Raw genomic sequence first — 13,473 nt, 5'->3', positions numbered from 1 at the left:
AAAAAAAAAAAAAAAAAAAAGCACGTCACTCTTCTGTTGAAAAACAACTGATGACTCCCCAGTGTTCCTGAAATTAAGTTGACTCATGGAGCATATTGAGAGTAGAAAGAGACCTCAGAGATCATGTATACCAAAGAGTGGTGAAGCAATATTCAACTCTGTTATTTCACATGTGAGAGCTGATTACCAGGGAGAGGAAGGGACATCTTGAAGCAAGGAATCTGTAACACCACCTCTAACAGATTTTCTGGGTTTGATTTTGTTTGGTTTTGAGCTCTATCTCAGGATTTTTATTTCAGTCTGGTCTAATGTTTTTGCCTCTAAAAATGTAAAAGACTCACTGTGACATTCAAAGCTCTCCTCAATTGCATTCCAGCTCATCCCCTGTCCTTTTACCATACTCCACTCAAATTGTGCCCACACCAGCAGCGCCCTTCCTGATCTCTGTGCTTTGTTTCTGCTGTCTTCAGCTAGTGATGAACTCTTTTTTTCTATCTGCATCTATTTCTTCTGAAATACCTTCACTCCCCGTCATTTGAGGCTGATCTCAAATGCCACCTCTTCCATGAAACCTTCTCTGATTCCCCCAGCTGCATGCATAGGTTCTCCAACACCACCCCAAGTTCTCATTCCCCTGGGTCTGAGATGAAAAATACCCCGTGTGAGATTAACAGCAGATAGGTAACTACAGAAGAGAAGATCAGTGAATTTGATGACATAGCAACAGAAACACAAAATGAAAGCCAAAGACATAAAAAGAGAACAGGAAAAAAAATGAACAGACCATCAGTAAGCTGTGGGACAGCTCCAAGTGACCTAATGCATGTGTAATGGGGATCACAGCAGAGGAGCACAATACTGAAGAAATAATCGCTGAAGTTTTTCTAAACTTAATTAAACAAACTGTATACTCACAGATACAAGAAGGTGGACAACCCCTCAAACGCAAGAAACAGGAAGGAAAGTACAAGGCATATCCCAATCAAACTGTTTAAAACCAGTGGTAAAAAGAAAATTTAAAAAGCAATTAGAGAAAAAAGACACAGCATGTACAAAGGAACAAAAAGTAGAATCATAACAGATTTCACACTGAAAACACCACCGCTCAGAAGACAGTGGAGAAGCATCTTTAAAGTTCTGAAAAGGAAAACCAACTTAGGAGTTCATTGCCCAGCAGAAAAAAAACTTTGAACATGAAAGTGAAATAAAGACATCTTCAGACATATAAAAGCTGGAAGACTTACTTCACTTAGTATGTGAATCTCTAGGTCCGTCCATGTTGCTGCAAATGGCATTATTTCATTCTTTTTTTTTTTTTTTTTTTTTTGGCTGTGCCAGGAGGCTTGCGAGATCTTAGTTCCTCAACCAGGGATCAAATCCGGGCCCTCAGCAGTGAAAGCACTGAGTCCCAACCACTGGACCGCCAGGGAATTCCCATATTTTATTCATTTTCTATGGCTGAGTAATATTCCATTGTGTGTGTGTGTGTGTGTGTGTGTGTGTGTGTGTGTGTGTGTATAAGATCTCACATCTTCTTTATCCATTCATCTGTCAAAGGACACTCAGATTGCTTCCATGTCTTGGTTATTATAAACAGCGCTGCTATGAACATCGGGTGCATGTATCTTTTCAAATTACGGTTTTTGTCTTTTTTGGAGATAAGCCCAGGAGTGGGATTCCTGGATCACATGGTGACTCTATTTTTAGTTTTTTAAGTGAACCTCCACATCATACGATATCAGTTATATGTGGAATCTAAAAAAAATGTTACAAATGAATTTATTTACAAAATGGAAACAGCCCTGAGCCCCGGGGGGCGAGCTTGTGCAGCGGGAGGTCGGAACCTGTGGGATATCCACGTGGGCTTGAGCCATGGCTGCAAGTGGCCAGCCCCCTCAGGCCCGGGCCCTCCTGCAGCAGTGCCTGCATGCCCAGCTGCAAGTACGCCCCGCCGAGGGGGACACCGCGGCCCAGTGGATGGAGGTCCAGAGAGGATTAGTGAATCTACGTGTGATTTTTCAAGGGAGCTGATAAAGAGCTTCTTCCCAAAATGGTTAATACACTGTTAAGTGTGAAATTAAGTGAAACAGAAAATGGCAAGCACGTCTCTATATTGGATCTACCTGGCAACATTCTTACCATCCCTCAAGCCACCCTTGCAGGGAGAGTAAAAGGAAGAAGCGTGCAGTATCACTCTAACTCCGGAAGAGAAGAGGGGTTAGAACTTTATTCCCAATTTGTGACTCTCTGTAAAAAAGAATTAGCTGCTAACAGCAAGTGTGCCGAAGCTGGGGGTCGTGGTGCAACATGGCACTTACGGCAACAGGCAGGTGTCAAAGCTTGACACCAATGGTCCATACACACACCTAACTGAGTTTTGAAAAATTAAAAGTTTCTATAGTTGTAATTAGATTCTCTTCCCCTTCTTCTTGAGTACACTAATCTGCAGCATTTTTAGACAAGAAAATCCTGGGTCCCATCCATAACTCTGCAGCCTGCTAATTGGATGACCTTGCCACGTCACCTAAACACTGGATCTCAGTCACCTTCCATCCTGCTTTCCCCTAAACTCACACTCAAAAATTTGAAAAATGCCTTCTATTCACTTTATGGTCATTGATAAGAACGTGGAAATGTTCCTAGAGAGCTGTATTTAAGCATTTTACAATTAAGCATCCTATGTAATCAAGAAAAATATATTTCTTATACCCTCAAATGTATGTAGTATGTAATAAAAATCACTATTTGGGTTAAAACTAGGTAAAACCCAGCACAAACCGATAATAACTTTGTCAATTTTGTTTTAGCATTTCAGATTTCCATATTTTGAATGAAAGAATATGGAATTTACTATTCCTTCTAATCATATCTATGAAAATGTAATATAGAAATCTCATTGTACATTTTAATATTACTTTCCAAGGACATCCAAGTGCTTTAAATTATTTTAAGAATCTTCAGTTGATATAGGAACAAGGTATGGGGACTAAAAGTTGTTTTTATTTAATATACTACTGGCTTAATATTCTGTTTCTCAGTTTTTTACCAAAATAATGTGTGTTGCATTTTGTCTTTGGTTTTTAAAGGTTACTGTTTCATTAAATTAGTGTTCATAAATCTTTTAGGAAGTTCCTTTCTTGTCGGTTTAGATTGCTATAAAAGGAATAAAAAGGGACGCTTTCTACAGGAAAAACAAACAAACAAAACAAAATGGAAACAGACTCACAGACATAGAAAACAAATTTATGTTTACCAAAGGGGCAGGGCGTGGGGAGGGATAAATTAGGAGTTTCGGATTAACAGATACATGACTATATATAAAATAGATTAAAAAACAAAGACCTACTGGATAGCACAGGGAACTATGTATTCAATATCTTGTAACAACCTATAATGGAAAAGAATCTAAAAAGGAATATATATATATATGAATCACTTTGCTATACACCTGAAACTAACACAACACTGTAAATCAACTATACTTCAGTAAACTAAATAAATAAAAAGCTGAAAGAGCTCAGTTGCAGCAGGCCTATACTATAAGAAATAGCAACAGAAATCCATTAAAAATGATACCAGATGGGGGCTTCCCAGGTGGCGCAGTGGTTGAGAGTCCGCCTGCCGATGCAGGGGACACGGGTTCGTGCCCCGGTCCGGGAAGATCCCACGTGCCGCGGAGCAGCTGGGCCCGTGAGCCATGGCCGCTGAGCCTGCGCATCCGGAGCCTGTGCTCCGCAACGGGAGAGGTCACAACAGTGAGAGGCCTGCATACAGCAAAAAAAAAAAAAAAAAAAAAAAAAAAAAAAAAAAAAAATGATACCAGATGGAAATCTGGATCTATGGAAAGGACTGGAGAGTCCCAGAAATGGTAACTACATGAGTAAGTGTATATGATCTTTCTTATTACAAGTCCCTCTCAAAGATCATTTTTAAAAACGTAATTGCCTGTTTAAAGCAAAAATAATAGCAATGTATTGGGGACTTTATAACATAGGTCGAAGTAAAATGTATGACATCAATACACTGTAAACTTTCTTAGCCATTATCACAATTAAGAGCTTATTACGCCAAAGGTGAAATATGACAGTTCACTTTTTGAAGTATATCCTTCCGTGCAGCTGAAATGCCACCTCCTCCAAAAAGGCCACCTAGGTTGATGGGCTTTCTTTGGCCTGTCTTCCCACAGCACTCCATGGCCCTTTTAGGAGTGCTCGCTCTCTAACGTTATTGTCTGTGATCTACAGCATTATTACTCTCCTCCTCATGTTCAATCCCTACCAAACTGTTTGTTGAAAAGCTTGAGCCTCCTAGATCTCTCTGAGTTCCAAAGAACAAATTTAATCAGAGAAGTGAGGAAATGCAAAAGCAAAGGAAAACAGTCAAGCAAGACAAATAATAATAGTCTAGTCATAACACAAAGTCAAGGACCTTTAGTTCCTCCTCAAGGGCTATAGGTAATATCCTGAGCCGTATCCTTGAGTTGTTTTGCAGATACTAAAAGCCCCAGCAGGGCTTCCCTGGTGGCACGGTGGTTGAGAGTCCGCCTGCCGATGCAGGGGACGCGGGCTCGTGCCCTGGTCCGGGAAGATCCCACATGCCGCGGAGCGGCTGGGCCCGTGAGCCACGGCCGCTGAGCCTGCGCGTCCGGAGCCTGTGCTCCGCAACGGGAGAGGCCACAGCAGTGAGAGGCCCGCGTATCGCAAAAACAAAAACAAAACAAAACAAAAAATAACCCAGTAGAGCAAGAGCGAGGGGATATGGGGATATGTGTATACGTATAGCTGATTCACTTTGTTATACAGCAGAAACTAACACAACATTGTAAAGCAATTATACTCCAAAAAAGACGTTAATAAAAACAAAATCAAATAAAACCCCCAGCAGGTGGAAGAAGTTAACTATGCTGACCACAGGCATGCGGACCTCAGAACCAGGTTGATGATGTTAACTCCAGAAAAACCACGCTGTTACCTCACCACCAACCAATGAGAAGAATGTCCACGAGCTGATCACACACCCTGCAACCCTCACCCCTAACGTTGCCTTTAAAAACCCTCTCTGAAGGCTATCGGGGAGTTCAGGTCTTCTGAGCATGAGCTGCCTGTTCTTGCTTGGGACCCTGCAATAAATGCTGTACTTTCCTTCACCACCACCCGGTGTAAGTAGACTGGCTTTGCTGCACGTCGGGCAGGCAGACTCAAGTTTGGTTCTTCACCTGTGAGGGAAGAAGTCGAACCCCCAGCTCTGGCACGCTTTCTGTAAGCCATTTCCACTCCCTGCCACCCTATCCCACCATGACCACTCCACACGCACACACAGAAAAAGGCTTTAGGAATGCAAAAAGGAGTGGGATATCTATCACTCAGCATAGTGTAGTAAGAGGGAAGTTTCCAGCCTCCCTCTCTCCAACTGCCTGGGACAGTTTTCAGATAGGAGAACGGACCAGATTCAGGACAGGAACGAATCAGGTGTATTCCAGTGGTGTGGAAAGAATCCTGAACTGACCTGTCTTCTGATGTTTCTGGATGGCGGCATGGAAGGTACAGTGAGGCATGATGGGCAGGGCAGCGCCTCCTTCTTAGAACATACTCCCAAGCGTGTGCATGGACATGGGCTTATAATCCTCCTGTGCACAGTCCATCCGGCCCCATAGTGGAGCCCGGGACCACACGCTGGCACTGGAAGGGCCCCACGAGACTCAGACCAACTCTGTCCTTTGGCAAGGCCAACCTGATACCAGAGCACTGAGGGGTTTGCCCAAGCAAGGGTGGAGGTGAGATCAGCGTGAGCGCTGCACTGTAACCACGCCTTGCTGGACAAACACACAGTACCCTGGCTTCAAATGCCAAGGGAAAGTTTCAAATGCAAAAGGCTTAAAACAGGGGAAAGTAATTTACGTTAGAAGTCCGAATAGGAGAGTGGTCACTGTTGCAGGAGGTGATCCTGGGAGGGAGCACAGGTGGGCTGTGGGATGCCGGAAACGTTCAGGTTCTTGACCTGAGGGATACAAGGGTGTGGCAGTTTCCATCAAGCTGGACAGGTGACACGTGTACATTATATTTCAATAAGAAAGTATTTTTAACAAATGAATGAAAAGAGAGAGGAAAGGAAGCATGTGGCCCGGACACTGTGTTGGGCAGCCCCAGTAGGTGGAGAGGGCAGTGTGTCTGGCACCTCAGCTGTGCCCCTGGGAGGGGCTGAGGGCCGGTCGCCTGCGCGTGTTGTCAGAGCTAACAGCCAGGCCTCCGTGTGCACTGTCTCCTCTGTGTACACAGGGTGTTAGGCCAGGCTCCACCGAGCTGCACTTCATGGTGACAAAGACAACAATGCCACCATCTCGTAACTGTCAACAGCATCGCTGTGCTAAGGGCTTTGTTCCAATATTTGCGGAGCCAGAAGGGCCGGGTCGCCTTTACGATATTGACTTAGATTTATCACTTACCAGAGAAAGCAGAGCGCCCAGGCCTGCTGGCTCACTGCTGAGGCCTTTGCGACGTGCGTGACCTTAGGCAGAATGTGCGGAGTCTTAGAAAACCTACCCGCTTGGCTGTTGTCACTCTTATCTTCCCTGTGGACCTGGGGGTCAGGAGTCACAAATTTCCAGACTGCCGATCAAGATTCTCTCAAGTCCTCTATAATCCAACCTGCCAGATTTGCAGAGGGAGCTGGGGAAACTGAAGCAGAAAGTTTACATCCTGAACTGAAGATTTCGGGAAATGGCATTAGAAAGCTTTTCACGGGGAAGTTTTCTTATTTTATAGGAAAAGGAACTTTTTTTTTTCCCTTAACTGGATTAAACTCTATAAATGCCAAATATCTTAGCCTCTAGATCGGGGTTTTATTGCTCCCAATCATTTCTGAGTGAGACACTTCACCACTGACAAATACGAGAGACCACTTTCCAGAAACTCTGTTGCCAGGGGAAGCTCCCCGCTCCCCTTTGTGAGCCCCGGGCCTCAGCGTCCTGCCCTGACCTGTGACCTCAGGTCCGGGCTCCCAGCCTTGCTGTCAGCGGGAGAAAGCAAGGGGCCAGCCTGCGTCAGCTGGACAAACGAGGGCCTGGCAACACGGCCTTGGGCTCTGCTCTCCGCGAGGGGCTGACCCCTCGCAGCAGGTGCCCTGTCCCCAGGGCAGCCTTGCTGTCCGGTCAGGTGGCAAGAAGCTCAGGCATCTCTGCTGTCTGAGAGGGTTTCTCTTCTTCCCGTTTTATGAGAAGAGCTCTGCCGAGACTCCGTGCCCTGCCCTCTGTCTGTCTCCAGGGCCCACACATTCAGCGAGCCCTCCGGCAGCCATTCATTGAGCCAGTTTCCTGGGCCACAGCGTCCCCTGGGGACCCCACTTTGGTGGGCAGCAGCGGAACAAGACGCCCTGCTGTTTCCCTTCCCTTTTAATTACACGGGGACAAGCTTCCTTGGGCTGACTTTGGGAGGCAAGCCCCGGGCCAGCCTGGCTGCCCTCCACGAAACAATGCACACATGTTCCAGAGAATTCTCTTCTCGCCTAATCCGGGCTAGGAAGAAAAGGGCTTTTCTTCTTGTTGTCAAAGGGGGTCTTCGATGCTAAGATTCCATTTTGTGTCTCAAGTCATGTCACGGGACTTCTGCCTCGGCCTTGCTGCCTGCTCTTTAGAAATGAAAGACACAGTCCGTGCTTCACCTCAGGACAAGTCCCCCTCCCCTTCCCCGAAAATACAGGGGCTGGGGGCCAAGAGAAGCGGGGAAAATCTTCCAGCTCCCACTGTTCCTTTCTTACCCAGGCAACCTCAGCTTTTTGGACTATTTGCCCAAAGGATGAGTGGGGAGGGCTGGGCCTCACCTGCTGATCTCAAGGGTCATGAATATTCTTATAATCCCCTGGAAAGAAGGGCCCTTTCATTAGAGAAGCAGATTCCTCTGCCTCTCCGCTCCACAGCCTCTGGGGCCCAGCTGGCTTCTCCAGATTTTCCTAAGGCCTGGCTACGCTGCTTTCCATCGCGAATCCACGCCCCTATTTTATAGATGAAATAAAGGAAATAACAGCAAAGAAGTTACAGACACGCAACCTGTGCTTAGAAAGGAGCTGGGTTCAGTACCCAGAGGACAACAAACTTCCTGCATCACTGGGAGTTGCAGGCACTTACATGTTTACACTTTACCTTGTTTGGCAAAAGGATTGGAGGTAGCTTTTGGAAATACCCATGAAAATTCAGACGAAGAAATCAAAGATAAGTGCAGGGGGAGTGGTAGAATGAAATCAAGGCAGAGTAAAATAGGTTTAGACATGTAAATGTAAATTTCCATTTGTGAGCCAGGCTAAGCTGAGAATTTAGCTTCAGGCTTCCTAGAAGCCAAAGAAAAGGGAGAAAAATGGTTGATAGATACCAGTCTCTCAAGGGAAGCGCAGTTCTCCTTGAAACTGAGGCCTGAGACTCCCCGCCCAAGGCCCGCAGGAATGGTGAAATGGTGAGTCCTCAAATAAACAAAAACACTAGGTACTGCATTAAAAATATCATCTCTGATGTAAGTTTCCTTACGTTGTGCTTTAAAATGGTTGAACTTGCAACTCACACAGCATTGATAACTGACATTCACTAGACTCCCATCTAACCCTTGTATTTAAAATATATCCTGAATTCAGGCTAAGAAACTAAGAAATAATTCTCATGGGGATTGCGTTGCGGCAGATATTTTAAACAAAGGCTCTGATCCTATCGCTAAGCCTCATAGTACAAAGCAATGATTTTCAAAGTTTTAATCTCTTAGAAAGTATCGTACACCCCAAAGCTTTTGTTGACATGGGTTTATGTCGATTGATATTTACTATTGGATATAATAGTTATATCTGATATATTCAAAACTGAAACTAAGAAATATTTACTCATTAATACATTTTTTAAAATAAAATGATTTCATGCTAATATAAAATACATTTCTTATGAAAAACAAAAGAATGTGGCAACACGAGTAGCTATTTTTTTTTAATTTATTTATTTTTGGCTGTGTTGGTTCTTCATTGCTGCATATGGGCTTCTCATTGCGGTGGCTTCTCTTGTTGCGGAGCACGGGCTCTAGGCGCGTGGGCTTCAGTAGTTTTGGCACGCGGGCTCAGTAGTTGTGGCTCACGGGCTCTAGATCACAGGCTCAGCAGCTGTGGCACATGGGCTTAGCTGCTCCGTGGCATGTGGGATCCTCCCGGACCAGGGATCGAACCCGTGTCTGCAGCACTGGCAGGTGGACTCTCAACCACTGTGCCACCAGGGAAGCCCACGAGTAGCTTTTTAAAATTTTTTTTTTGTTTTTTGCAATTCTCTTTAGTGTCTGGCTTGATAGAAGATAGATGGATTCTTCTATCTGCTTCTGCATTCAGTCTGTTGCAATATGTTGTTTTGGTTAAGGAGGTGAAGAAAACCTGGTCTCACGCAGTAATGGGATGAGAAAAAACAAGAAGAATGGAATAGCCTTTCCAGGTAATTGTGCAGCTTCTTTGATGCTACACAAACACTTGACACGTCAGTAAACTTATCCTCTATGACGTAAAATCCCTTGGTCTACCTCCTGCTTGGAGAGGACCTTTCCTCAGTTCCTAGAACTGATCTGGACCCATTATGCACTAGCCGTTCAGAAAATATTGGTTTCCTTGGTTATGCAGATCTTCCAACCGACACATTTCTTTTTACAATACGAAAAAATCACATTCATGATTACCATCTTCCATCTCATCAGAAAAATACTGAGAAGTTGTCAAGCTCATTTTGTTTTTCCAAATTCTCATTTTTGTTTAAATGTGTAAGTTTTACCATTGGCAACCAATACAACAGAGGTGTTTTCCTTAAAGTGGCAGGTTCACTCTTAGTTTTGAGAAAATGTCTGCTTTATGAGTCAGTTTGAGTTACCATAGTTGATTAGTCATTCTTTTAAGCAAAATGGTGTTCCTTGAAAAAAATGACAGTTTAGGTCATACATCAAATAATTGCACGAGTACTTTTTATCAAGATGACTGTGATATTTTGGGTTACAAAGGGTTTTTTTGTGACACTCCTACTTTGTCAGACTATTAAAAAAGCATGTACTTAAGGGCTGAGGTTTAATAAAACTAAAAATCGATAAAATACATTAATATCATAGCAATACAAATTAATAAAATAAATGAATAATTTTTACTGTTTCATCAAGCCATTCTTTAAGTAAAACTAGTTTGTTTGTTTGTTTTAAACTGTGAGCGCATGGTGGTAAAGATGACACAACGCTCATTAGCACAGGTGGTGCCACTGTCTTGATCCATGCTAGGCAGTGTTACCCATGGCTGTTTTTGCAGAGCCAGTGAATGTCAACATAGTGAAAAGGGGAAATAAAATATCAGTGTTATTATAGAATCATTTTGACCTTGTTGAGTACTGACAGGGTCTTGAGTACCCCCGGGGTCCCACCCGTACCAACTAACTGCTGGTGTAGGGGAAGACTCGGCATCTAAGATGGCAGGTACTCTAGGAGAGACTCCAGGTGCCAAAGAGGAAAAGGCAAGGATTTTGTTCTGAAAATGTTCTATATTTTGAGTACAGCTCTGAGAGCTAAAGGAATTAGAAATGCATCCTGTGTTTATAATGTGATAAATATTTCAGAAGTTTAGTGCTAGAATCAAGTTATTTGATTAAGGTTAGATAAATGCTTAATATAAGCCAATAACTGAATTCTACTCATTTCATCACAATATCTTATCTACCATACTATATATTTTAAACGTTAAATGAGATAATAGCTCTGAAAGCTGTATGCCAATTCAGGGCAGTTTTATTTAGAAAAGGCAGTTTTATATAAAAATAGAATCACTTATGGTTACCAAGGGGGGGGCAGGAGGGATAAATTGGGCGATTGGGATTGACATATACACAGTACTATAAATAAAATAGATAACTAATAAGGACCTACTGTATAGCACAGGGAACTCAATACTCTGTAATGATCTATACGGGAAAAGAATCTAAAAAAGAGTGGATATATGTATATGTATAACTGATTCACTTTGCTGTACAGCAGAAACTAACACAACATTGTAAATCAACTATACTCCAATAAAAATTAATTATAAAAAAATAGAATCAAAGTTTTTACAAATGTCAGCATTAGAAGGACCTTTAGTGAACAGCCAATCAAACCCTTTTATTTTATCAACAAGGAAATTAAGACTAAAGTTGCAAAGGACCTTCCAAATCACAGCAAATCCTGGGCCAATTTTTTGCCAGTTGAAGTGAAAAGTTAATTATTTATCCCAGATAGCAAATGAAAAAAGAGATGACACACGTTCACAAACACATAAACCTGAGTAAACATACAGCAGTGAGCATTACCTTATACGTAACTCAACGTCTATATACTGTATGTTTTACAGACGTGAACAGTTCACTCATTTGAACAGTTTTTCAATATTTGTTATGTGCCAGATGCTGTGCTAGATGTTACGGATAAGATCTATGATACCCAGTGTCTGCCCTTAAAGACCTTTCACTCTTGTGAAGAAATGTACGTAAAGCGGCAGTCCCAGGACACGATGCTGTGTTAGGACAGGCAGATGCGTGGGGCGCTAATGGAAAAGCAGCCAGTTCAGGTGGGAGTTGGGAAGGAAGGGAGCGGTCACAAAAGTTACCCAGAGGAGGTGGTGCTGGATCAGGGTCCCCATGGATGGACGAAGGTTATCAGAGCAAGGAGGACAGTCCATCCTGAGCAGTGTGTGTGCAGGAAGGTCTGTGGCTCTTGATATGGATGTGGGCTGAGGGGATGGTTGGAATTGCTATCAGAGAAATGGGCTATGTGCTAAAGATTTTGAACATTATTTGCAAGTTATCTGGAGACAGTTTTAATCAAAAATGGTCACATTTGCATTTTAGAGTCTTCTTTCTGGCAAGAGTATAAAGGATGCTTAAGATGGAAATGAAAATGAAGGCATGTGGCAGGAAGAGAGGTGAGCCATGGGGCCATCTGAGGTGTGCAGAGACAGGACGATGAGCACAGAAGATACTAAGATCAAAACTGTAGACATTGGTGATTGGGTTTGTTGCTTGTATCAGGGACAGGGAGACTCCGAGGTGTCTTTCTTGGCAGCTGTTACAGTGCCTGTCACCAAAATAGTGAGATCTGGAGAAGGGAGAGGTTTAAAATGGAGAAAGGGGCGGCTGCACTTCGGACAGGTTGGGTTTAAGACACCTAGGGCACATGCAAGTAGGGAGCTGGAGCTGGGGTTTGGAGTGTGGGAACAGGAACAGGATGGAGCTGGAGAGTTGAGAGTCACAAGCAAATGTGGCTGGGGGTCAACCAGCCAGGAGGAAGAGGAGACAGAAAAGGAGAGTGCTGAGGGAGCGCTCCAGGAAAGGCCCGCACTCGGGAAGCTCTGTGGACAGTCCTGACAATCAGCAACCATTGTGTGATAAGAACGAAGACCAGGAGAAAGTGAGGTCACAAAATTACAGAAGTCAAAGAAGTAAGAGTTGAGAGAGAGAGAAAACAGGTGCCACAAAGTATTAAATGGCCTTAACGGATCAAGCAAAGCAAGTATAGCAGCGTTTGGGGGCATTAGCAGCACGGAAGTCACTGGGGGCCTCCGAGAGGGGTGGTTGGCCGAGGGGCAGTGGTGGGAGCAGCAAGGACATGGGGAGGGAGGCCCAGTTGACAAAGGAAATGCCAGCTTGGAGCTTGGAGTGAGCTGTAGATTGATTACGGGGTGATCTCTCTTCCAAGGCGCTTGGCTGAGAATGAAAGAGAGCGCATAGTTTACAGATATACAGGGTTTACCGAAGATACCAATTTACTTCTAGATCCTGGGATTCAAGGACATTTTAAAAGTTCATTTGCTTTATTTCCAGATAACTCTCTCCAGAAGTACCCAGAAGACAGTAAAGTGGCGGTATAAAATGAAGACGAAGGAAAACCCATTCAAATTGAAAAATGTAAAAATAGCTAACGTAAGCAACCATACTGAATAAGATGCCAACAACCCAACTTTCCTCGTACCCACGTGTTAAAGCATGGCCTGGTGGCAGGGCTAGTAGGAGATAGCGAGCCAGTCCCTTTGCTGCCCGCCATGAACATAAGGATTCACACAACTCTCACTGCACCCTCTCAGGCAGCCCATCCATAGCCTATTTTTAAAAAATTTTTTTTGAATTTACTTTTTTCATTTAGTTTTTGGCTGCATTGGGTCTTCGCTGCTGTGCGTGGGCTTTCTCTAGTTGTCACAAGCGGGGGCTACTCTTCATCGCGGCGCATGGGCTTCTCACTGCGGTGGCTTCTCTTGTTGGGAACACGGGCTCTAGGCGCACGGGCTCAGTAGTTGTGGCACACAGGCTCAGCAGTTGTGGCACACGGGCTCAGTTGCCCTGTGGCATGTGGGATCTTCCCGGACCAGGGCTCAAACCTGTGTCCCCTGCATTGGCAGGTGGATTCTTAACCCTGCGCCACCAGGGAAGTTCCTCCATATTCTTTTAAAAAACATACTTGGTTTCAG

The 13,473-nt window shown here is 44.0% G+C and overlaps 1 protein-coding gene and 1 pseudogene across 1 annotated transcript in view; one reads left to right on the top strand and one right to left on the bottom strand.

Moving 5' to 3' along the window:
* Positions 1-1,872: 1,872 nt before the first annotated feature.
* Positions 1,873-2,381, top strand: LOC103079500 (probable D-tyrosyl-tRNA(Tyr) deacylase 2 pseudogene; annotated as a pseudogene).
* A 10,127-nt stretch (positions 2,382-12,508) lies between these two features.
* Positions 12,509-13,473, bottom strand: part of OPA1 (OPA1 mitochondrial dynamin like GTPase) — a 105,046-nt gene continuing 104,081 nt past the window's right edge. The window contains 1 exon segment of the mRNA XM_007457597.1: positions 12,509-12,715. Within this exon segment, the coding sequence (XP_007457659.1) occupies positions 12,509-12,715 (207 nt within the window).

Source organism: Lipotes vexillifer, unplaced genomic scaffold (genome assembly GCF_000442215.2).
Source record: "Lipotes vexillifer unplaced genomic scaffold, Lipotes_vexillifer_v1.1 scaffold425, whole genome shotgun sequence".
Taxonomy (NCBI): domain Eukaryota; kingdom Metazoa; phylum Chordata; class Mammalia; order Artiodactyla; family Lipotidae; genus Lipotes; species Lipotes vexillifer.
Note: the sequence above shows the minus strand (reverse complement) of the source record. Positions and strands in the feature narration are given on the sequence as shown.